The sequence below is a fragment of the Camelus ferus genome, chromosome 11 (assembly GCF_009834535.1).
Source record: "Camelus ferus isolate YT-003-E chromosome 11, BCGSAC_Cfer_1.0, whole genome shotgun sequence".
In the NCBI taxonomy this organism is placed as follows: domain Eukaryota; kingdom Metazoa; phylum Chordata; class Mammalia; order Artiodactyla; family Camelidae; genus Camelus; species Camelus ferus.
This window is the reverse complement of record NC_045706.1, coordinates 49,053,202-49,079,311: the sequence shown is the minus strand read 5'-3', so window position 1 is coordinate 49,079,311 and position 26,110 is coordinate 49,053,202. Positions and strand designations below refer to the sequence as shown.

At 33.1% G+C, this 26,110-nt stretch overlaps 1 protein-coding gene across 2 annotated transcripts; it reads left to right on the top strand.

Annotated features, from left to right (window-relative positions):
• Nucleotides 1-779: 779 nt before the first annotated feature.
• On the top strand, nucleotides 780-25,375 carry SLC25A16 (solute carrier family 25 member 16). 2 transcript variants are annotated; one of them, XM_032491518.1, is made up of 9 exons: nucleotides 780-1,030; nucleotides 6,000-6,092; nucleotides 10,803-10,936; nucleotides 11,994-12,057; nucleotides 15,010-15,131; nucleotides 15,402-15,468; nucleotides 19,256-19,418; nucleotides 22,505-22,573; nucleotides 23,731-25,375. In XM_032491518.1, exons 1-9 carry the CDS (start codon nucleotides 904-906, stop codon nucleotides 23,885-23,887), a joined length of 996 nt encoding a protein of 331 aa, XP_032347409.1. In that variant the 5' UTR covers nucleotides 780-903; the 3' UTR covers nucleotides 23,888-25,375. The 2 variants fall into 2 exon arrangements, with proteins under 2 accessions (XP_032347409.1, XP_032347410.1); XM_032491519.1 differs by having other exon boundaries at nucleotides 23,703-25,375.
• Nucleotides 25,376-26,110: the final 735 nt, after the last annotated feature.

The window sequence follows — 26,110 nt, the reverse complement described above, 5'->3', positions numbered from 1 at the left end:
TGGACTAAGTATTAAAAAAATTATAATAATTTCTGGAAGAGGATAGAAGTTCAGAACAACTTTGATCACAAAGAATAGGAATAAATTTGGCTCCAATTGGTAGAAATGAGGGATTCACAGTAAGAAAACAGTGCCGGTAAGGGGTGGTTAAAAAAAAAAAAATACAGTCTTGTAATACAGTGGGGCCAGGAGAAGGTTTCTGAGTTTAGCAGTTGGTGGGGAGTAAAACGTTGTAATTTGAAAGCTAAGCAAAAGGCACAGATTCAGAAAGTCCTGGCAAGGCAGAAGTAATCTGTGTAATTTCTAGGCCCCCAAAGAAAAAACTTGCTTTAGCAATTATTTCTTTGGCAGAGGTGGTAGGGGTGGAGTTGAAGCTTAGTAGGGGGTTAGGGAGGCAGAAACTGAGAGTCAGTGATAAGATCTGGGAAGGTAGAGACGATTTGGCGGGAGAGGGTGCCATTTGAGAGGTTCCTGGAGAGTGAGGAACCAAAGGTTGGTTTTGGAAAGCGTTCGTTTTAGGGAGGTCAGAGGCAGTGCGATGGACAGTTACAGGTCAATGGACAGGGGAGCGCTTTCTGAGGTAGTGGGTTTTGGAGGGACCTTCTCGCTGGCCATGCTTCCCTTCTTCGGTCTGTAACAGAAAGGGCCAGTACTGCGAAGCCAGAACGAGGGATGCGGGGTGATGCTGGGCGAGGGTGGGAGGCATCCAGCCCGGGAGACTCCCCTTCGGGCCGTGACCCAGGCCCCGCCCCTGGCGTACGCCATCAGCCCGCGACGCGCCGCCCGTGATATTCCGTCCCGCCCGCGCTGCGGTCGGTGCCCTGTCACCGCCTGCTCCGGCCATGGCCAGGGCCCTTAGTCTGTAAATTGACGACCAAAGCTCCCGACGCGGCCCTGGTCCTGATGGTGGCGGCGGCGGCGGCGGCCCTGGCGGCCGCCGAGCCCCACCCCGCGATGCCGCAGGCGGCAGGAGCTGGAGGGCCCGCCGCCCGCCGAGACTTCTACTGGCTGCGCTCCTTCCTGGCCGGAGGTGGGTGTCCGCCGGGAGGACCTGGCCGCGCAGGGAGTGGCAGGGGCGGATCCGGGGCAGGGCGGGTGAGTGCAGTCGTGATGACATTCTTGGCTCTTGACTCTGGCTGCTTCAGTGCCCTGCCAGGTGTTTGCCGGGATCTGCTGTAATCTCTTTCTAATAATCACTTGACTATAGACAGCAGGATCCTGGGAAGGAAGGGCCTTGAGGGGAGCGGCTGGGGACTTGGAAGGGCTGAGCTAGGCACCCATTCTTCAGGGTTGGATAGCAGGGGAAAAAAGGGAGTCCCCTGAAAGACCCTAGGGTTTCATTGAAACATGATGGGCATTCCTTTCTTTTGTAGTCTAGTGTAGAACTGGATTTTGCATTTTGCTTAAAAGAAAACAAATATTGGAGGTCAGCTTTTTAAAGATGACTGGGAAATTGTGTGAAACCATCTACAACCAAAACTGGTTCCGGTGATTCCAGCAAACTGCCACAGCTACTTGACAGACAGCTAGTGCAGCCCTCCTGTTGGTGTGGTTCATACTGTTTCTCAAAATTTCTTCTGCTTTCCCATAGAGAGATGTTTCAGTCTCACCCTGTTAATTGATTGTCTGAATTGTCATCACTTAATTATTTATTAAGGCTAGGAGTTTTTAAAATGCTGCATTATGAGGACTTGTAGAAAGATATCTGTATGCTGCAGTAGTATTAAGAATTATTTTGTTCTACTAATAAAAAGGACTTTTGTTCATTTATACAAGGAATATTTGAGTGCCTGCTCTGTGTCTGCTACATGCTCAGTGGACATCAGGGAACAAAACAAAGATCCTGGAGTTTACATTGGTTGGGGAGTGGTTGTGAGAAAGACAATAAACAAAATGAAAAAATAAGTTACTTGTTATATTAGAAAGTGAGGAATGCAATGGGAAGAAGTAAAAAGGAGAATGAGGCTAAGAAATGGAGAGGTTAAGTGCATATAATATTAAGTAGGATAGTTTGTGCTAGGTCTCATTGGGATCATGACTTGAGCAAACTTGAAAAAGTGAGGAAGTTTAGTAAGTTGATCTGTAATGAGGAGCAGTCCAGGTGGAGAGAAAAGCTAAAGAAAAGCTAATTCAGAGAGGGTCATGTCGGTTCAAAGAACAGCAGCGAGACCTGTGTGTCTATAGCCAGGTGGTGGTGATGGGGGAAGGAGGGTAGAAAGCTAAAGGGGAGAGGAAATGAAGGGCCTTGGAAACCATTGTAAAGATTCTGACTTTTACTTGGAGTGAAGTAGGGAGCCATTTCAGGTCTTTAGCAGAGAAGTGATAATGTTCCCAAGGATCACTTTGGCTGCTCTATTGAGAATAACTGTAGGGATGTAAATCTGGAAGCAGGGAGACAAATTTGAAGGTAATTGTTGTAATTCAGATGATAGGTGGTGGTGGCTTGGATCAGGTTAGTAGCCAGGGAGATGGTGAAAAAATGTGAGAACATAACCTGAATATAGATAGAATAAACGATTTTCTGACAGATTAGAGATGGGGTAAGGAAGAGAAGTCGAGGGTGACTTATTTTGGCCTGAGCAGCTGAAAGGATGAACTTGTCATTGAGTGAAATGGGGAGGCTATATAGTTGGAAGAACTTTCCTGATGGTTGTGGGGAGAGATCAGGAGTTTAGTTTTGGCCATGTTACATTTTGTGATGTTGACTAGACATTGAAGTAGAGTCTTGGTGACACGTAGGCAAGAATAGCAACCAGGACTCTCATATGCTGCTGATGGTAACGCAAACAGGTACAACCACTTTAGAGAACTGGCTGGGTAGTTATCTGTGAAGCTGAACATTTATATACCATATGAGCCACCAGTTCCATCCACTCCTAGGTATATACCCAACATGTATGTATCTATGCTGTTATCTGTCATATTCATAATATTCCCAAAGCAGAAGCAACCCAATGTCCATCAATGTTAGATTATATAACCAAAATATGATATAATTATACAGTGAAATACTATGTAGCACTGAAAATGACTAAATTCCTGCCATGTACAACAGTGTGTTTGAATCTAATAAGCATGATATTGAACAGAAGCAGCCAGACACAAAGCAGTGCATACTATGTGATTTTATTTGTATAAAGTTCAAAACCAGCCAAAACTAAATCTCTGTTGTTAAAACTCACAAAGCTGATTGGTTGTCTCTGAGAAGGAGGAGCAAATAGTGATTTGGGGAATAGAAGAGAAGGACTTCTGGGAGGCTGATAATATTATTTCTTGATTTGGGTAGTCCTTACGTGGGTGTATTCATCTTGCTGTAGTTCGGTAAGTGGCATACTTACAATTTGTGCACTTTCTCTATGTTTCTTACACTTTGATACATAAAAATCTTTTAAGAGGAGGAAAGGAATTGGAGACAGCAAGTATAGGAAACTCTACAATGGAATATTGATTAAGCTGTGTACTTTTTAGAACCTTGCACAATTTTTTCTTTTTTATATAGTTTTTTGTTTTAACATCAGGTTTATTAAGGTATAATTTATATGCAGTAAAGTTCACCCTTTTTTGCGTGTACAGTTGAATTTTCTTGAGGGGGAGCTAATTAGTCTACTTATTTATTTATTTCTTAATGGAGGTACTGGGGATTGAACCCAAGACCTTGTGCATGTTAAGCACAGTGCTCTAGCACTGAGGTATACCCTTCCCCCAGTGGAATGAATTTTGACAAACATGTTTTGTAATGACCAACTCAGCTGAGACATAGAATAGTTCCATCTCCCCCAGTTATTTCCACTTCCCTTTGTACTTACGCCTGTACTCTCATCTCCAACCCCTGGCAGCCGCTGATCTATTTTCTGTCCCTATAGTCTTGCCTTTTCCAGAACGTTATATAAATGTAATCACATAGTATATAGTCTTCTGAGTCTGGCTTCCTTCACTTAGCAAAATGCATTTAAGTTTTACCCATGTCGCATGCATTAGTAATATGCTCCTTTTTGTTATTAGTATTCCATTGTATGGATTTACCACATTGTCTTCTAGTTTTTGGTTATTTGAATAAAATGGCTATGAAAAGTTGCATACAGATTTTTGTAGCCATTATAGGTGTTCCTGGTAAAGTGATATGAGAAAATGCCGTTGGGCACGTTACTTACCCTCCTGTTCCTCAGTTTCCCCATCCTTTAAATGGGAAAATAAGAGTACTTATCTCAGAAGGTTGTATTGATTAAATGAGAAAGTACCTTTAAAGCCTTGTCACAGTGTCTGCAGTTACATATCTTAGCCTAGTGCCTGGTTCAAAGGAAACTTGTTAACTATTATTGTTGATTAGCAGTGTCCTTTGGCAAATACATTAACTTCACTTGCTCAAAATGAAGATAAAAGCTGCTTGATGTAACTCAGTGGACTTTGGTGATGATTAACTGAACTGTAAAGTAATGTGATAAGCCAGTCAAGATACTATTCAAGGAAACTACTTATTCAACACATTCTAAATATTTACATGGTTAATTCATAACTAGAAAGATAGTAATGTGACAAACTATTCTGAAACCTCATATATCTGACTGCAAATTATTTTTAGTTTATTCTCAATTTTGAGTGACCATGATTGCTATTTCCATTAGTTCAGATAAGAGAAGCTTGATATAGAAACTTATACATGAATTTAATATTTGAGTACAAATAGGCATTTTATTTTTGAGTATCTCAGAATATGAATTTTAGCATCATTTACATGCTGAGCTGTTAAGTAAAAGTGGGTGGATTTTGAGTGATTTTATCTTACATTTTTAAAGTTTGTAAAGTAAGACTCTACATTCATTCAATAATTCAAATATTTATTGAATACCTGTTAAGGGACAGGCCCTGAACTGGTTTCTGGGGTTGCAGTAGTGAAAAGACCCACAAAATCCCAGTCCTCTTGTGCCTTCTGGAACAAATATGCAGTGATGAAGAGCTTAACATAATCATAAAAAGGGACAAGGACTTTTTTTATCCGCCTTTTTATAATAATAAGAACTCATTTGATTTGAGTGCTTGCTACATGCAAGGTTCTTCAAAAAAGTGTCTTAGTTCTTTCAGGCTGCTATAAAAAAATGCTATAATGTTGGTGGCTTATAAACAACAGACATCTTTCTTGTAGATCTAGAAGTCGGGAAGTCCAAGATCATGGTATCAGCAGATGCGGTATCTGGGGAGGATTTGCTTCCTCATAGCTGGCACCTTTTCACTGTTTTCACATGGGGAAGAGCCCAGAAATCTCTCTCGGGCCTCTTTTATAAGAGCAGTAATTTCATTCATGAGGATCCTAATCACCTCCTAAAGGTCCTACTTTTAAATACCATCACTAGGAATTAGTTTTCACCATATGAATTTTGGGGGAACACAATCAGTCTGTAGGAAAAAGTCTTTTATGTATTACCGCCTCAAAAGCAAGCTAAGCTAGTAGGGCTGACCTGCAATTTCTTCTTGATCTTTTCAAAAAAATTTTTTTTATGTGGAAAGTGTAATTACACATTATGGATATACCACAAATTAATTGTATTTGATGGATTCCAGACAGGTTTTGAAAGCATATTTTTGGATCTTTTGAAAGTTTGACATAACTGAGTTGTCTAAATAGGCTATTAGTTAAACCGAAGGATTAGCAAAATCCTCTAGATGTAATTTATTTCTGAATCTTAAAAAAAAAAAAAAAGAACCACATTGTCATCTTTATATTTCACATTCCTTCTATTCTGCTTTAGTAATTTTATTGATACAATGAAATAAAATTATTTTCATTTGTGATTACTAATGGCTTTGATCAAAAGAGAGCATTTACAGAATACTGAATACTTTTATTAACTAAGAAAATTAGGGATACAAATTTCATTTAAATTTTGAAAATATATCTAGTAAAGATTTTAATTTTAACACATTTAACTTTCATCAATTAAAGAGATATGTGCCTTTAAAACAGATATTAATATTTTGATTTTTGATGTTTTCAAATTTTTTAGGTATTGCTGGATGCTGTGCCAAAACAACAGTTGCTCCTTTGGATCGAGTAAAGGTTTTATTACAAGCTCACAATCACCATTACAAACATTTGGGTGAGTTCATGGATGCTAAAGACAAAAATGAAAATGTTATCCATCTGTTGGCTTTGTTTCCAGTTGTGAATTATAGTGGAAAGAGGACACAAAAGGGAGTTCAAGTTTGGGGGCAAATTTTATAAGGGATGTATTTCTTATCCATTTTAATCTTTTCATTTGCAGTAGTGGTTATATTTATTATTTTAGGATACTAATATCCTCTAAACCAAAATCTTCGAATTATTGAAATAAGTACTACATATTTTTTATTGAAATTAACAAATCACATCCTTTACAGACACACATAACAACTCAGCTTGATTTTTTAAAAGAAAATCCAGTTAGTGGTGGAGATAAGGTTTGCTCCTTTTAAACACTTAAACATGCCATCTAGATATCATAGGGGAAGCAGAATACAATGAAATTAGTATATATGGATAAACTTAACACTGTTAAAAAAAATTGAGCCCTTAGTTGTTCCTTACTAACGTAAAAATCAGCTATTATAATTAATGTGGACACTCTAATAATACGTCATTAGTGGGAGTAGGAATTTTTTATAGTTTTTTTGGAGGGCATTTTGGTAATATGCATCAAAAGTCTTGAAAAGATACATGCTTTTTGGCCTTGCAATTCTATTTGTTTTAAGGAAGTAATCAGAAATGTGCTCACAGATGTATATACAAGAATCAGAACATTATTTATGTTGGTTAAAAAAAATCCCATGAAAATGTTCAATAATAGGGAATTGACTAAGTTAAATTAAATATTTAAATAAAAAAAAAGCCCATAGACTATTTTACAATCATAAAATATTGTAAAAGAATATTAATTGGCTAGGAAGAAAGTTTATAATGTGATTAATTAAATGGAAAAATATTACAAAATGGCTTAATCATATTGCATTTTGTCTTAATAAACATGCTTAGACATAATGCTAAACGGACAAATAATGAACATTAAGTGGTTAAATTCAATGGTGAGATTATAGGTAATTTTTTTCCCTAAGCTAATTTATAATATGTGTTGAACATATATTAATTTTTCAATTAGAGGGAAAACTATATAAAAGAAAAAATTAATGCAGACAGAGACAAAGAAAGAAATTAGGTCAAGGCAACTAATTCATATTACTCCATTGCTTTATAGTTTCATGCTTCAAGAGATGGGAATGATGTATGCTCTGCATGATTTATGCAGCATCAGTTTATAAGAAAGATGTTTAACAGAGTGAATAAGAATCAATCATTGTAACAATTGGGTTTTTTAAATGTGATTTTTCTAAAAAAATGGATTGTATATTTGTTATATTCGTTGTGGCTCATTTTTTGTCAATATTTTTAATACTAAGTAAGTCTATACTTAAAAATTTTTTTCTTTTCACTTAGAACTTTTATTTAATCCTTTTTTTAAAGAGCTTTCTTAAATATTTTAAAAAGTAAACCACACTTAAACAGTATACCACACTTATATACCATACATAAAAAGAAGATAAGCAAGGGGGAAGGGTCCTAATTACCTCCCCCTCCCACAAAAAAAGCCAAAAAAAATAAACAAAAAAGAAGATAAGCAAAACATATACCTTATCTATAAAAACTTCTTCACATTCATGTTACTACTATAATGAATCAGTTTCTGATTCATAGTCCTTGACATCACAGTTTTGTAACAACTCATGTTTTTCACATGATACTGTTCTCTGTGACATAAAGTGTACTTTAAATTCAAAGAAAGAAATTGCTACTATCTCTGTGTCCAGAAGTGAATTCTGTATCTTCACAGTGTACTGCTTATGTATAGAAAGAATCAGACCTTTGAATTTATTGAGAGATTATATAAAACTGGAAAGGAAGGAAATAATTTTCTTTTGTTGTTTAAATTGAGGGTGAAAAGGAGATGAATTCTATTACCCAATATCTCGGGGTGTTTGACAATGATCCAACATATGAATGTCTGAGCAGGATTGTTTTATTCCTTTAAACTTCTCTCCATGCTGACGTATGTTGTTTTGTTTCCTGATTTGTAATCATTAGATTACATATTCACATAAGATTTCATGCTCTACAGGGTTGCACGCATGGGTTACAGTGTACCTTACAAGGCATGCAAAATGTGAAATAGAATTCCTGGAGTGCAACAATGAATTATTGGTGTAGTGTATGGAGTTTCATGTGTCTTTAGAATATATAAACCAAAAAAAAGTTTTTAAGGTGTTAGTGGCTTTTAATTTTATTTTAAAAATGTTGTTGGGCATTTTATTCTAGATACCCTCCTTTTTACATGCATAAGATAGTTTTAAAATTTTGCTTAAACTTAAAAACATGATTTTTCACAGTCAAATTAAAGATGATGAAGATATGCTATTGAATAAAACTTCTACTTTAACTTCTTTTTAAAAGTGTATGATGTTATTTCTAAGGCAAAAACTGCTTTTTATTTTGAATCAAAATTACTGTGGCCAACTGAAAAGGAAGGAGTATAATTAGAATTTCTTCCCTAGTTTGCAATGAGTGTAAAGAATTTTTTCCTGTAATATATTGAAAACCTTTGACCCCCATTTACAGTCAGTGTGATTATAAAAATAGGTAGATAAATCATAAAAGGATTCTTTAAAAATCCTTACTTTTAATTTAGGTACCTTTTCATTTTATTTATTTTTATTTTTTGAATGTATAATATTTTCACAAGTTCATAATTCAGTAAGAGCAAAAGCAAGCACATTTTCCCTCTCATTTCCTCCTTAGAAATTAAGCATTTTTACAATTTGCTTCCATTTGCCTTCAGGCTAATGTATACTACACAAGCATATGCTTATATTTGACCAAATGTTATTTCCTTATAATCTTAGCTTGATAAAATAAGTAAAGATACAGAGAAGGATCTAAATAACACACATGCTCAATATAACTTGAGCATGTGTGTTGAGACACAGAGGACTTTGCACCCTACAGAGAATACCTGTTCTTCCCTAACATGCTTATAACGTATGCAAAAATTGGTTCAGTGTTATGCCTTAAAGAAAATCTCCATTTTCCAAGGTAAAAATTGGGGCGAGGGTATAGCTTAGTGGTAGAGTGTGTGCTTAGCATTAACGAAGTCCTGGGTAAAATCCCCAGTACCTCCATTTTAAAAATCAATCAATCAAAGTAAAAATAGTACAGACCATAGGTTGAAGGAGAAAAACAATGTAATTTTCTCAGTGGATATTTAAATGCCATTTGAAAAGATTCAACATCCATTCTTCCTCTGTTTGTCTTTCTCAGTTATTTTGTTTTAGGTGAGATTTTTTTTTGTAACAAGCATAGGGTTAGATATGGCCTTTTAATAGAATTTGAGAGTATTTGGCTTTTAATAGAGGAATCTATGGCATTTAGATTTTTTTTTTCCAACCATTGATTTGTATCTTCATTGTGCTTTTCTTGTATCTTCCCCAGCCACCCTCCCTTGCATTTTGTTTCCTGGATTTTCTTTTTGAAAGTGCTTTATCTATTTCACTTCTATAAATGATTTCTCTTAAAATATTTATAATATAGAGTTTTAGAGAATAATATAATAAACATATGTGGAGCCACACAGTTTCAAAAATAAACATCAGTACAATTGAAACCTCCTCTGTATTTCTCCCTCATCATCAGCCTTCCTGTCCCTGCTCGGTGGCCATTGTTCTAAAGTTGATTACCCTTAAATTGTTATAAATACATTTGAATAAAATTAAACTGGGCTTAACTTTAGTATTCTCTTCCAGCAAAAGGATGTCTTTGATAGCGTTTTCTTTGGGGGAGGAGGGGGGTGAATATAGTTATATTATTTATGTATTTTGCAAGAACTTTATATATTATACATATAGCTGTTTTATATATATATATATATGAAATAGAATTTTTTTAATAGCTTATTAGTCCATTTAGATATGTGCTTATTAAAATGCTTTTAGGATATGTCTTTTCTTGGATGTTAGTAAGTACCTACAGTTTTAATTTCTGGGGAGGGATCAAAAGGTTATTTGAATTCTGAACTGTGAAATGAGCTCAGTGATTTACTTTTATATTTTATCAAATCTTTGTTTGAAAAATTTGGAAAGAAACCTGAATTTAAATAGTTTAATAATGGAATGTAGAAGTCTGTACTGCAAATAGGATTAGTGATTGACATTTTCAGAATAATAAACGTATCATTATATCAGATGAGAACTTAGGCCTTTATCTGTATTTCTAATTAAAGTATACTATTAATGAAAATTTGCTCCCCAATTTAAATAGCTTTTTAATTGGTAGGTTTTTTATTTTTTTCTTTTATTTAATTGTTTCCTACATAAACAAACCATACATGTAACTGGGTCAGACTGGGAAACCTTCCTTCCTCCTTGCAGACAGTCAGTCATCTGCAGTACAATATCTAGACTTTCAATATATTTCTATTAATATTTTTACTTTGCTATAAGTTAATATAATTTATAGTAATTATAAATATGATTTACTATAGTTTGCAGCTGTTCTTGCTATAATGTGTTTTCTATTTTTACATGAGGAATGTTTACATAATTTGGGCATATGATTTATTTTAAGTAGATTTAACTCTTATATAGAAATTACTATTCATATAATTCCTCAAGCAAAAATATGAATAATGGTATAGTAATCTTTATCTGTGATTGTCATGAAAATTTGAATTTAGGTAGTTTTCTCTGTTTTAATAGTATGTTTCTTCTAAAAATCTTTCTAAAAATAGGAGTATTTTCTGCATTGCGTGCTGTTCCCCAAAAGGAGGGATACCTTGGATTGTATAAAGGGAATGGTGCAATGATGATTCGAATCTTTCCCTATGGTGCAATCCAGTTTATGGCATTTGAGCATTATAAAACGGTACTTAAACTTTTATCTTGTTTTCCTCTTTTGTGTCCTTGAATACCATACTTAATTGACAAAGCATTTGCTTTGACCTTTGAAGTTACTTTGGACAAATGGATAAAGTAGTGCCTTTTTGAAGAAATAAGACTTGTAATAGTTTAAAATTTTAAATACAACTAGGTTTTGGGGTTATCTATTCCAAAATTTTTAGTCATTTTTGAGTAAATTGTTCATGTTCACACTTACGAAGAAGAGCCAAAGTATTCTTCAACTAGATAATAATAAATCCATAAAATATTAATAGCTTTTGATGTGCTTTTTGTTTCTCAACTGTAGAAGAGGACCATTGTGGCTTTGGATTTTCTAATTAAATAAAATAGTGAAAACATATTGTGAAAGTCTGTTTTTAAGTAATGCTATAAGTTAACAGCTTTTCCCATCATACTCATTAAGTTTCTCTTCCCTGGCTGACTCAAAGTTTATCCTCTTGAATATTTTAACATAGAAAGGGGTTAAATCCATTACAATTTATAAGGTGTCTTAAAATGAAAATTAAGCCGTAGAGATTGAGAACATTCTAAGCTAGTCAGAACTACCATCAGTATATCAAGACTTCATTGTCTACAGTAGCATTTTATTCTACTGTTCCCCTTCACATTTTAAATATTTGTGGTCATCAGTGTGTAGTGGAGTATATTTGGCAAGATCACTTCTGTTTAAGTGTGTAAGTAGAGCAGGTGCTACAGAGGAAATACCTGACCTCATTATTATGTGATATAACACTGCCCAGCTTTATATATCTGTGCTCATTTCACTCACATTCAATACTAGTTTTCTTTTTTACTAGTTTTGTAACTCTTTTGAGATAAGTTTTCATTTTTAAACAGTGAAATGGGCAACATTTAAAAAATATTTCATTTAAAACCAGTGAATGTATGTTCCTATATGACTGAAGCACTGTGCTCTATACCAGAAATTGACACAACATTGTAAACTGACTATACTTCAGTTAAAGAAAAAAAAGGATGCCACATTAAAAAAAACTCATTTAATTTGATGTTTTGGTTTCTAGTTAATTACTACAAAGCTGGGAATTTCTGGTCACGTGCACAGATTGATGGCTGGATCCATGGCAGGTAAGAGGAATGGGTATATTTTATTTCTGCAAATTAATTTTCTATTAAAATACTTAATTTGATTAGATAACATGTGTGACATTGATTAAGTAGCACACATTTGTTAACTTCCTATGCTCAATTATGCAAGAAATTATTAATAGTCCAACTCAAAGTGTTTTATAGTAGGAGATTGTAAGGAATAGTATAAACTTATAACTATGTGAAAAACATACATTCCCATTGACAATTCTAATTCTGGAAATGTTTATGTTTTTCTTTCAAAACTTAAAAAAAAATTGTAATGGCTGTAGTAATACATATTCCTGTACAATGAAAATAGTTCTACTACTAGAAGCAATCACTATTAGCAGTTTCTTATGTATGCTTTTTTCTAACACTATTTTATAGGATTAGAACTTTTCCTTTACAGTTGTCTCAAGACTCTTTTCTATATCAGTACATAGATCTTTCTATTTTTGTAAAGATTTTTATATTCTAAGGTGAGAATGTACCATTATTTATTTACTCAGTCTCCTATTGATTGACATTTGGGATATTTTCAATTTTTGTTTTACAAATAATACATTGTACTTGCGTGACTATATCTGTAGAATAAATTTTGAGAAGGGAAATTACTTCACCTATCAAAAAATATGTATATTTAATTTTTGATAGACCTTTCCAAACTGATCTCTATAATGCTTTCAGTAGTGGTTTTCCATACATACCTTTATCAACACTGGGTCTTATCAAATTTTTATCATTTGGCAATTAATTATGAGTAAGGTTGATCAGCTTTTCAAATGTTTATTGATCACTTGTATTTCTCTTACTTTCAGCCTTGAATTCTTTCTATTTTTTAAATATTCATTTTTATGAATTTGTGAATTAGGACATTATTTTTTTTTCTGTCAAATATTGTTAATATTTTATTTCTCAGTTTTAGATTTGTCTTTTAACCTTATTTGTGATTTTTTAGAAAAGTCATCCAAAAGTTCTCCCCTATATAGAAATTTTACATAGCCAAATGGATTAGGGTTTTCCTTTGTAGCTTCAAAATTTTTTGTGTTTAGAAATGCCTTCCTCATTCTAAGATGAAAACATTTATTCATGTTTTCAACTAATGTTTTTTATATTGATGTGGGGTTTTTTTATGTGAGATGTTCATTGCCATTTTCTGAGACCTCTTGTTTACCATGTGGGACTACTGTATAAAATGGCATCCACAAATGGGAGAAAATATTTTCAAATGATGAGATGGACAAGGAGTTAAAATTCAAAATATACAAAGATCTCATACACGTTAATAAAAAAAAAAAGCAACCCAATCAAAAAATGGGCAGAAGACCTAAACAGACATCTCTCCAAAGAAGACAGAGAAATGGCCAACAAACACAAGAAAAGATGCTCAGCATCACTAACTGTTAGAGAAATGCAGATCAAAACTACAATGAGTTATCACCTCGTACTGGTCAGAATGGCCATCATCAAAAAGTCTACAAATAATAAATGTTGGAGAGGGTGTGGAGTAAAGGGAACCCTCAAGCACTGTTGGGAATGTACATTGGTGCAGCCACTTTTATACATATTTCCCCCCAATAAGCCTCTGGTTATGCTTCTCTTCTTGAATTCTTGAGCATTAAAATGCAGGAAAAGAGAAATTGGGAATGGAGGAATTTTGATAAAAAGAGAAAACAAGTGATTTGATTTTCAAAGGAAAGTGTCAAAAAAATAAATAGCTTGAAAAGGAAAAGACTGGGAGAATAATAATAGCTGATATTTGGATGTATTATTTACTACGTGTCAGAGATTATTCTAAGCATTTACATATATTAACTCACTTAATCTTCATAAAACTCTAAATTGAATAACTACTGTCATGACATCTATCTTATAGATAATGAAAATGAAACCCAGGTTAAGGAGCTTGCTCAAGGTTACATAGCAGGTTAGCTGTAGAGTCTGATTTGAGCTCAAGCAAGTTGACTCTCAAGCCTATACTGTTTATCTCTTTTGACCATTTGACCAATTTTGATCATAAGTCAAAAATAAGTAGTTTAAGAAACAGACTCACAGACATAGAAGACAAACTTATGATTACCAGGGGAGAAAGGAGTTGGGGGAGGAGGGATAAATTGGGAGCTCAGGATTTGAAGATACAAACTACTTTATATAAAACTAGTGCTAGATGACTTGACAGGTAGACTATATATATGCTTAGGTCCTCAGCAAAGCAGGGACATGTGGTATTTTTAAAAAGCATTGATAGTCATCATGAGGAGAATCAGAATTTAGTTGAATATCCTCAAACTTCCTTTACAGTGCAGCATTGCTTTTAGTTTGAACAATGTAAGATGTCATAATCTTTTTTGTGTTTAGGGCTTCTAAAGCTGTAAATCCTAACCCTGTAGGCTTCATAATTTAATACTTAGAGTGAAGGGTAAAATATGATTGTCAGAAGAATGTTTCTCACCTCCCATCTACTCCAAAGATAAGCAAACATTTAAAATCATTAAGTAGTTGTCAAGATTTATCAGAGTACAAAATTATTAGAAATCTTCTTGCTATATGTGCTTTTAGGAATATTGAACAACAACCAAAAAAAATCCTTCATAATTTTTAAACATCTTTGTTAAAGTTTTATTTTTCTTTTGGAAGTTTTGATTGATTGTTCAGATTTTAAAGAAATACACTATATAAAAACATGATGAAGTCAATTAGCTGAAAAACTGTAAAAGTAGATCATAGATTTAGCATAATGTGAGTTTAGCATTAATCATTGGCATTATTTTTACCATTCTCTGATGTACAATTAGGTTATGCCACTTCCTCAGCCTGACTCATGATCTTGCAGCTTTTAAACTAATGCCTCCTTTACCTTTACAAATTTTTGAATTATAGGAAAGATATAGATATAGATATAGATATAGATATAATTCTTATACATTTAAGTTTCTGCTTTCTTTTCAGGTATGACAGCAGTTATCTGTACTTACCCTCTTGACATGGTTAGAGTACGCCTAGCATTCCAGGTGAAAGGGGAACACACTTATAAAGGAATTATTCATGCATTCAAAACAATTTATGCAAAGGTATTTCATGTTTAATTTTCTTGTTTATAACATGTCCTTTTATATTTAGGCAAATATTTTGATGTATCTAAATAGCATCTAAAATTTGATGTATCTAAATATTCTTTTATTTATAATTATTGACATTAATATTAATTATTATGAAAACACATCTGTGTTTCAGAGTGTGTCTCAGAATAGTTTTTTCGTTAAAAAGTATGCTTTTGTTCTTTGATATTTATCATAATGAGCCCAATTTAATTTCACTTCTAATTTTTCTTCACTCAAAAGGAAGGTGGTTTCCTTGGATTTTACAGAGGCCTGATGCCTACTATATTAGGAATGGCTCCGTATGCAGGTATGATTCAAATTTGGTGAAATCTTGATTTTTTATTTTCTTATAGGAATGATTTTTAAAGTTTATTATCTCTAATCTATACAGAATTAGTTTTTTCCTCCTTAAGCATAACCATTTATTAAATAATTTCTCCTTTCCCCAGTGATCTGTAGTGCTACTTCTGAAAACAATAATGGAGTGCAGTTTTATAATAAGTCTTTACATTTGGTAGGACAAGTCCCTTGGCCTTATGCTTCTTTTTTTTCAGGCATGTAAAGGCTATAGATATTTTGCTATTCCACACACATTTTAGAATCAGTTTTTGATGTTACACAATCTTTGTTGGGGTTCTGAGTGAAATTTCACACAGATCTTGGACATTTTTGTTAGATATATTCATAGGCATCTTATAAACTTTGTTGTGTTTTTTAGAAATTACATTTTTAGTTTATTGTTTGATTTAATTTTATGTGATTTTATAACTAGGTGTTATTCTACCTGTTGATATTATGGCCAGCCACCACGTTACTTGTAGATGCTTTGGGTTTTCTGTGTGGACAACCACATCCTGTGCAAATAACATCATTTTTCTTACTTCTGTTCTAATCCTTATTTCTCTATTTATGTTTTCCTTACTGTGCTAGTTAAGGATCTATAGTGCAACAGTGAATAAAGTGATGATCCTGGGCATTTTGGCTTGTTATTGATTTTAAAGGGAATGTTTCTAATATGTATTTAGTATAATATTTACTGTAGTATATACCATTTATCAGGTTGAGGAATTTTGTTAAAAATTTTTATCTGAATTGGTGTTGAATTTTATCAGACACCCATTTCTACTTTCACTGAGGTGATCATTTAGTTTTCTCATTTAATCAATTTGATGAATGATCTTACTAGATGTTCTAATGTCAACCCAAATTGCTTATGATATAATGATCTTTTTATATCTTATGGGATTCAATTTACTAGTTGTTTTTAGAAGTTTGACATCTATATTCATAAATGAGATTAGCTTATAATATTCTTTTGTAATGTTCTTATATGGTTTGGGTATCAAGGTTACATAGGTCTCATAGAATGAGTTGAAGACTATCTCTTCATTTCCATTCTTAAGAAGAATCTGTATAAAATGATTAGAGTTATCTGTTTCTTGAATGTTTTCATTGTGAGATGATTTTTAAATACTGATTTAATTTCCTGAATGGTTGTATGACCATTCAGGTTTTCTATCTCTGTGAGTTATTTTTGGTAATTCATACCTTTCTTTACCATTTTGAACTTGACTGTTTTGTGTTAGTTTTCAGTTTTCTTGGCAGAAGGTTTTCCTTATTTCTTCGTATTTTTTCACACCTGCTATGTCTATAGTCATGTTCTTTTTTATTTTATTTGTTTTATAAGTTATCAGATTTTATAAAGAATCAATTTTGGCTTTCTTTCTCTAATCTGCCTTTAATATTCTATTTCATAGATTTTTTTCTTCATGTCGTAATTGTCTCCTTTCTGGGTTTATTCTTCAGTTGGATGCTTACATCATTAATTTTTAACTTTTGGATTTTTTTTCCTGGAATTTAAGTGTTTTCTCCTAAATACAGCTTTAGCTGCATCCCTTGAGTTTGTTATTTTATTTGTTTTTACTTAAAATTCGGATATTTTCAAACATATTTGAAAGGCGGCAATAGTAAAATGAACCACCATGTACATATCACCTAGCTTCATATGATCAACTCATGACATTTTGTTTCATCTATTCCCCTAATTACTCCCTCTACCCTTTATTCCAAATTATTTTAAAGTAAAAATACTTTATTATTTCATCCACAGTATTTCAGTATTCAGCTCTCTATGCTTTTTTTAAAGCATAATTGCATACCATTATGGAACTGTCTTAATATCATCTAGTATATTGTCATTGTTCAAATACCCCCCTACCCCTAATTCATAATTATTTTTTGGCCAGATCCAAGTTAATATTTGCCTGGGACATCTTTTTATTTTCTACTTTTTCATGTTTTTATGTCTTAGGTATTTATTTTGTAATCATCATATAGCTGGGTATTTTTTCAATCCAGTTAGTAAGATCTTTTAATTGCCAGTTATCTAATGGTTATTGTGATTATTGATATATTTGGACTTGCTATTGATTTCCACTTGTTGCTTTTCTTTTTATGTTTCTTTTTATTCCTTTCTTATCTTGTTTGCTTATTTTTCTCAATCCTTATCCCCCAATCTTTTATAAATATGTAAATTTATTTGCCTCCTCCTATGCTTGGTGGTCTTTACTTATTTAGTTTTTCTCTTTATTTTTTATTCTTTTTTTCTTTTTGGTGGTCATTTCATGAGCTTATTACTTGATCTTAATTTCTGAGTTTCTGACCCAGTGATTCCATCTTCTGTAGGCCCAATGGCAGGATTCATCTCATTGACTCTGCTCCTCTTGGTATCAAAATGTAGAGTCATTCCATCTCTCTCATGGGCCGCAACTCCCAAGTGGGTCCCAGATTATATTTTTGGAAAGTAGTAGTGCTGGGGATTCTTGGAGACATCCTCTTCCTTTTTGTAAGCCCAGCAATGGATATAGTTATTCTGCAATGACAAAGTCTCTCAGAATACCTAGACTGCCGTTATGCTGGAAGCAGAACTCTAGTTTTTTGCTGTGTATTCTAATCTTTCTAATTCTTTTGTTTTTAGTTTTCAGTTGTGAAATACATTTTTTACATACAGTATATGTTTAATTTTGTTTCTTAATTTTTCCCCATTTCCCAAATATTTTTTATATTTCTGAATACTCTTTACAGGCATTTTAATTAATTGTGTTATTTTTAATTGAATACCATTCTGCATTATTTTGGTATTTCCATTTTTCCCTACTTATGTTTAATTTGCTATGAATTTCCTTATTGTGTGGATTTTCTGTATTTAATATTAAGTCTTTAGGATACTTAGGATTTCCCAAATATAAAAGTGTATGAATATTCTAAAGTTATAGATCATCATTACAAAATACTGTAAGATTATAAGAATTTTATATAAAGAATAAATGCATATGTTGAGGTATTATCCTTGACTGAATTTTTGTTAGTGCTCATTTGTTCTTAAGCATCAAGTATCTTTTTAAATATTTTAAAAAATTTGTTAGATATCAAGATATCTTGAGTAATGCTTAGTTGCTTGGAATGCTTGAATTCTATCTTTGATTTTATTAATATATGACTTTAATGGTTCTATTATAAAATCATGTGAATATTCAGCAAGCACCAAATGTACATTATCAATAACTTAATTCAATATTCATTAGATTCCATATATCTTGTGAGCCTCTGATGGTCATACTCTTCCTTGAAGACAAAATTAGACATTATGAGTTGAAATAACAATGCTTTATCACTTCTGAATTTGTTGCCTCTATCTTGCATTATTACTGTCATTGTTACTGTAAATATAAGTTGTCACATTTACTTAAAATTATTAATCACAAATTTAATTCTTATGTGTAACCTTGGAAAACTGTTTAATTCTATTCATTTGTGAGGTGGCGTTATACTCAACTACTGCCTTTATTCAGTGAACTGAACTGGATATTAGTGTGTGAAAACCAATGTTGTAATTTTTATAGGTGGTAATTTTGTTATCTTTAGGTTATTTATAAACATTAATAAAACCTTTTTATCTTAGATTAAGCCAAACACCAGAAATCAGGAAATGCGTAGTTAGTTCCTTGAGTTAATTGGTTATTGTGTAAGAATGGTGCCTTTTCACAGCTCATGTTCTGTTAAGCATCGTGGTGAATTTATATTTTGTTTTTCAGGTGTTTCATTTTTTACTTTTGGTACCTTAAAGAGTGTTGGGCTTTCTCATGCTCCTACCCTTCTTGGCAGACCTTCATCAGACAATCCTAATGTCTTAGTTTTGAAAACTCACATAAACTTAATTTGTGGTGGTGTTGCTGGAGCAATAGCACAGACAATATCGTAAGTTTCTTCATCAACTTAATTCAGTCAAATTACATTTACCCAATCCTGATTTTCCGCATTGGTTAATCATTTTATTTTTTCTAATAGATTATTAAAACATAGGATCCCTTATAAAATATAAGTATTAATTTAATACATTTTTTTCAGATGTGCCTGCACTTTAAGCGTATTATAAATAACTGCATGCCAAATTGACCAGATTAGTTTGAACCCATTCAATTTCTGTGCCTTTTAAAAGAAAGGGAAAAGAAAGCTAGAAAGAAATACTAAGTACAGTCTTCATTCATATTTTCTCATGAATTTGCCCTTGTGAAGTTCTGAAATTTGAGCCATTTATCTCGTGTGTGTGTATGTGTGTGTGTTGGCACAACTTCTCTTGCATTAAATCTTGAAAGCCTACTTTGTGCCAGACAATATGCTAGGCATTGGGAGTTTCACTGAAGGGAAAACAAAATTATTGCCTTGAGAAGCCTATACTCTTATTAAGACGGTAGCAATTCAAGAGGATTTTATATTAATATAAGTTGTATTGGGGACATAGATAAAGGTATTACTATATTATAATTGGAAAAGTGGCTTCAAAGGATTTCCCTAGACCAAGAGAGACTGAGTAGATGAGATAAAAAGATGCTAGAATACCAAGAAGCAGGAACTTTTCAGGAACAGGAAGAAGAAAAGCTTTCTTTGACTGAGGGGTATCCTGAACAGCAGGGAGACAACAGGAAACAATAGTGTCACAAAAACTCAAAAAGAGAGTATCCAGTGGAAGAAGTTAAAGTAAGATAAGTACTGAAAAGGAAGGTGTTCATTGGGTTTTACAATTAAGGATTACTTTTGGGAAAGCAGATTCAGGATCATTGTGTTGGGGAGCGGATCATACTAGATTGAAGGTAAAAGAAGAAAAGGTGTGTGGTTTAGTTTTGGAAACAAGGCTGTGGAACCTTATTCGTTGGCAGAGACATGATTACCTTTAGCGATTCTGAGTCTCTTCTTGGTTTTACTGCCCCTTATTCTTTATCATTTACTTCCAACTTAGAACCGTAAAATGTCTTCTCTTTTCCACTTCTCTTCTTAGGCTATATTCTGCACCCATTGAGTCTTAACAGATCCAGTCGCTCCTCTCCGGTCTAACCTGCTTTTAATTGTTCTTGTTTCTAGATTTTTGTAACGGTGCCCTCTTTTTGTGGTCATTCTCCCTGCCTTCCCTTTTTTGGTTTCTTGCTGATTCATGACTTCTTCCTACATGTCTGTGCTGATTTTTTTAAAGCCCAGCCAGACTTTAGTCCTCTGCTCTTCTCATGAATACCTGGAATAGCTCATCTATCTTTATGGTTTCAGTGGTCACCTCTGTACAGTAACCAGTTCTATTTAAATCTCCATTACTTCTCTAGCAAGATCTTGAATGTTTCTAGTTGGACTTCTGTCCTCTGTGCAAACTCCATAATTCATATATTACTTTCTCGTCGTCGTCTTCATGAGAATCTTCAGCTCTCAACTTTCCTACTTGTTACTCATAACTATTAATCTTCTAGTCCTGCTAATAACTTGAAATCATTTTTCACATTGTACATACCCAGAAAAGTTACTGTCTTGTCATTTTTTACATAAGAACATTGTCTAGAATGCTATTTTCTTTCTTTCCCATTGTTATTTCCCTAGTTCTGATCCTTGTACTTTGTCTTCTTACTTTCTGTCTATTAATCAATTCCTTTTACCTACATACATCTTTTCCTGTTTGGAAACTGAATCCTTCAGGTTGAGCTTTTGGTCTCTTTATTCCCCACAAATTTTTTTCCTCTCCCCACCTCCCATTAAAAAATTATTCATGGAGATGCTATTAAAATGCAAAGGGAGCTTCATCCATTGGTAATATTATTTCTTAAACTGTTTGGTTGGTACATGGGTGTTTTTTATTATAACTATTTCATAGTAAATTTAAGTGTATATAAAAGTATATATTTTTGTCATATATCACTTTTGTATATATTATGTATATTTTTACATATATATGTATACATATGAGAGCTTTGACTAGGAAAGTAGCTTTGTGATGCTGGAGAATGTCTCTAAGACCTAGTTTTCTTATCTTAATGTTGGGATAACTACCTACTTTATGCAATTGTTGTGAAGATGGAATGAGATAATGTACATGAGTTATTTGGCCTAGGACCTAGCATAAATAGTCAATTATAGCAAAATAAAAATAATTTAAAAAATCATCTGGGATCCTACTCCAAATAATGATTACTTTTGTATGTTTCTTTTCAGGCAATCTTTAAAAAATTTTTTAATTGAGGCATAATTGACATACAACATTATATTATGTTCGGTGTATAGCATAACGATTTGATATTTATATATATGGCAAAATGATCATGACAGTAAGTCAGGTTAACATCTGTCACCATGCTTGGTTTCAGAATCAGGCAATCTTTTTACATAGCGATTTCTCTGGCCTTTAAATGCAGTTTTCTATATTGTTCATTTTAGCCCTTAGGGAGAATTATTTTGTTGATCTACTGTCTACAGGGGCACTTGCTGAACACTTTTAGGGTAGTGGTTTTCAACTAGGGGTGATTTTGCCTCTAGCGGACATTTATTAATGTCTGGTTGTTACGTCTGGGGTTGTGCAACCAGCATCTAGTTAGTAGAGGCCAGGATGCACCTGAACATCCTGCAATGCACAGGACAGCCCCCACAACTAAGAACTATCCAACTCAAAATGGCAATAGTGCCAAATTTAAGAAACCCTTTCTTAGGGTTACAACAATGAAAAGCACCCAGTTTATTTCTTCAGGAAGTGGCATTTAATTTGGCTTTGGAGAATAAACAGAACTTGATATTGGATGATGAGAGAGAAGAATTATCTCATCCAAGGGAGCCACTTAGGCAAAGGCAAGGAGAACTCTCTATTGTTACTTGGTTTTATTCATGTGCCTATGTCCTGATTCCCAGAGAAGACAAAACGATAACAGAATAAGAGCACATTATTTCCTATCATACAGAGGACTTTGTATTCAATAATTGGCTTAGTAGAAACCTAAAAATCATTTTTCAATCCTTCTGCCTTTTTCTTCCTTTAGCTACCCATTTGATGTAACTCGTCGGCGAATGCAATTAGGAACTGTTCTTCCAGAATTTGAAAAGTGCCTGTAAGTTCTTCATTTGTCATTGTTCATTTTCTTTAGGAAATGAAATTTTTAAAGTAGTTAGGAGTATAGGACTGTGATCTCCCTACTAGTCTAGATCTTTCATTTTATCTCCCATAGTATACTTTGGTAACTTTATGAGAATTTAATCAGGTCCCAACCTTCCTGTTAAAAATTTCACTTTACAGCACCTCTGTTAAATAGAAATATAATGCAAATCACATATGTAATTAAAAGTTTTCTGGTAGCCACATCAAAGAAAGGATAAAAAGACACAGATGAAATTGTTTTAAAATATTTTATTAATATATCTAAAATATTATCACTTCAGCATTTCAGTATTTTGCATCCCCCCCCCCTTTTTTTTTTTTGCATACTAAGTGTTTGGAATCCAGGGTGTATTTTTCCCTCATAGCACATCTCAGTTGTGGACTTGGCCACATTTCAAGCGCTCAGTACACACATACCGTTGTTGGCTACTGTAATTGCATAGCACAGCCCTAGAGTTCTCTATACTCTGTAGAGATTTAGAATCATTCTGTTTGATTGGTGATGTACTGTCTCTCAGCGGAAGAGCAGAATATTTGTTCAGGACCTTGAATTGCCTTTGTTCACTCAGAAGATTTTTTTAAAGATTTCAGTCAAGATTGCCTATTGAAAGGGAAAGGCAAAGCCCAAAATGTTGGTCTGAAAGGAAAGAACACTGAAACAAGAAAGTTTTTATTGCTGAAATCTGAAAGATAGTTCCTCAAGCTTTAGTTCAGCCATCTACTAGTTATAGCAGAGAACTTGAGCAGAAATGGAAGCTTAAAGGGCAACTGCTCATACATCCTTTAAAAAGACTATATCAATATTTCAAATATTATTATGAAATAGTGTCACTAGTAAATGTCACAGACACAATACAAACAAAATATATTGTATTAATGAGCCCTGAAATTCTATGCATAACACTGTACTTGTTTGGAATTAGTTGCTGTTTTATTGTGAATTTTTAGCTTGTTTTAGCACCTACCTTCCAAAAGCTATTCGAGATGGCATTTTAGCTTCTCTTAAAAATGCTATTATGAACTAAAAAAAAAAAAATGCTATTATGGATCCTGAAATTGTCTCTTCGTGAGGAGGCATAAAGGTGTCATTATTTAACCATTCTCTTTCAGTACCATGAGGGAGACTATGAAGTATGTCTATGGACACCATGGAATTCGAAAAGGATTATATCGTGGTTTATCTCTTAATTATATTCGCTGCGTTCCTTCTCAAGCAGTGGCTTTTACAACTTATGAACTCATGAAGCAGTTTTTTCACCTCAATTAAAAAAAAAATCGTGATTCCTTTTCCTTAATAAACTCTCAGAGGGAGAAATAACATGTTAATTTGGGGGAGACCATTACTTGAAAGGGGATATTTTACCCTGTCACAGGAACCACTGGTATTTTAGTACTTGATTTTTTTTATTCATCACAAATCAAAAGTGCTTACTATACTTTTTGATGCCAAAAGTTGTATCTTAGAACATTGCAAAAAAATTCCTAAGCTGATGCTGGCTAATCAGTAAGGTTATTTGAAACCATTTTGAAGTGTTATTTGGAAGTAGAACTAACATAAAATGGGATTCAAGAGGTTGCCATTAGTTTTATCATGCTTTTCCAAGCTTTTAATTGCAATCATGATTTTCAAAGACTAACATTGGTTATTGTTATTATTATAAACAGGCTTAGTTATATTGTAGCAGAATGATGAGAACTGAAAATTTAAGTAATATAAAACATAGCTTAGAAGCCAGCATTGAAGTATTATTCTTAACTATCTCTCTTCTCATAATTCTACTCCACTGGATAATAGGATAAACAGTTTTTCTCTTCATTTTTTTATTGAAGTAAATGTTGTATTTAAAAAGTAGCTATGTAGAGACTCAGTAAGTCAGGAATTTTCAGGTAATGCTCAAATGTTATTACAAGTTTCTATGAGTGATTTAAAAGTATTTTTAAAAGTCAGTGTATTTCCCAAAAGCAGTAATAATAAATACAGAATATCTTTGTTCTCAAAACAGATTCATTTTATAGATTTGTTTTTGTTAGGTAATTTGGTGTATAGTAGAAAATGTATTTATGTGGGCTGTGAAATATTCATTAATATAGATGTGAAGGTCAAAGAATGTTTCTAAGGTATTATGTCATGATATATCAACTAGTTCTTCCATGTAAAATAATTTTAGTGCAATATAAACTAAAGTAGAAAATGTAAAATGTGATTTGAATTGCTATCCTTTATATTAAAATTAAGAATTCCATTTATATGTTTACAATACTTTTTATGTTTTATTATAAGCATGACAAAAATGGAAGGGGAACAGTGATAGTTCTGTCCTTAGAAGTAGCAATTTGTAGAATTGATACAATTTTTAAGACATTAGAAAACTAAGTTGAAAGTTATTTCTGCTTCAGTTTTTATTCTTTTGCATAAAGGATTTCTTGTCATACCATGGTAAAAATTAGATGAACTGGTTTCATTTTCAAAGTCTTTATTTTAAAATAAATATGTATCTTTGTATGATTTATGAGTGTAAATTTTTACCCACAGGTAAAAATACATGTGTTCCTAAAACTATTTTGTATATTTTCATTTCTGGGCTACACTGTAGCTAAATACTGTTATCAAATCTCGAGATTATTTAAATGTTTTAAATGAGTATTTCAGTTATAGAGGACTGCAAATATTTTTTTAAATAAAATTTTGCATTCTATGTCTGTTACAGAATGTATAGGATATTAAAAATAAATTTTATTCATATTTCAACAATTATTCCTCTTTCAACTATTTATATTATTGAAGCACAAATGTTAAACATAAGCAGTCAGAATGGAAGGATACTTAAAATAATGACAGTATTTATATCTGATTTATTTCAGATTGATAACCCAAAATTTTGACATTATTTTCCTTTTGAAGATTGAATGTTTCTGATTCACTCTCCATTATTACTCTTTTCTTGCCTTTTGGTGGGTATATCCCTCTGATCTGTGGAATGGGACAGTGATTTTGTCTAGGGATTGATAAGTGAGGTGTACCATTTCTACCTCTTTTTAAAAATGTTTAAATTATTTTTTAACTTTTTTTGGGTGAAGTAATTAGGTTTACTTATTTGTTTTATTTTTAGAGGGGGTACTGGGAGTTGAACCCAAGACCTTGTGTATGCTAAGCATGCGCTCTACCACTTGAGCTATGCCCTTCCCCCAATTTCTACTTCTTAATGGTGGCCCATATGGAGCTGGAAAAGTTAGTGGATACATATGGTAATATCTCACCCCTTTCTCCCCCAGAGTACTCAACATCCATTTATTCAGCACCCATTGTGTGCCAGGGATTATATCAGCATTATGGGGGTATACCTCGGGAAGTCTGTTAGCTCTACTTAGTCTGATTTGGATTCCTAATAGCATCTATCACTGGTGTTTCTCTAATAGGGTATGTACCACAGTTTATGGTTACTGCCTGTTTACTTATACCTCCCAGTTGGTTTTCTTAAAGGCAGAGCCA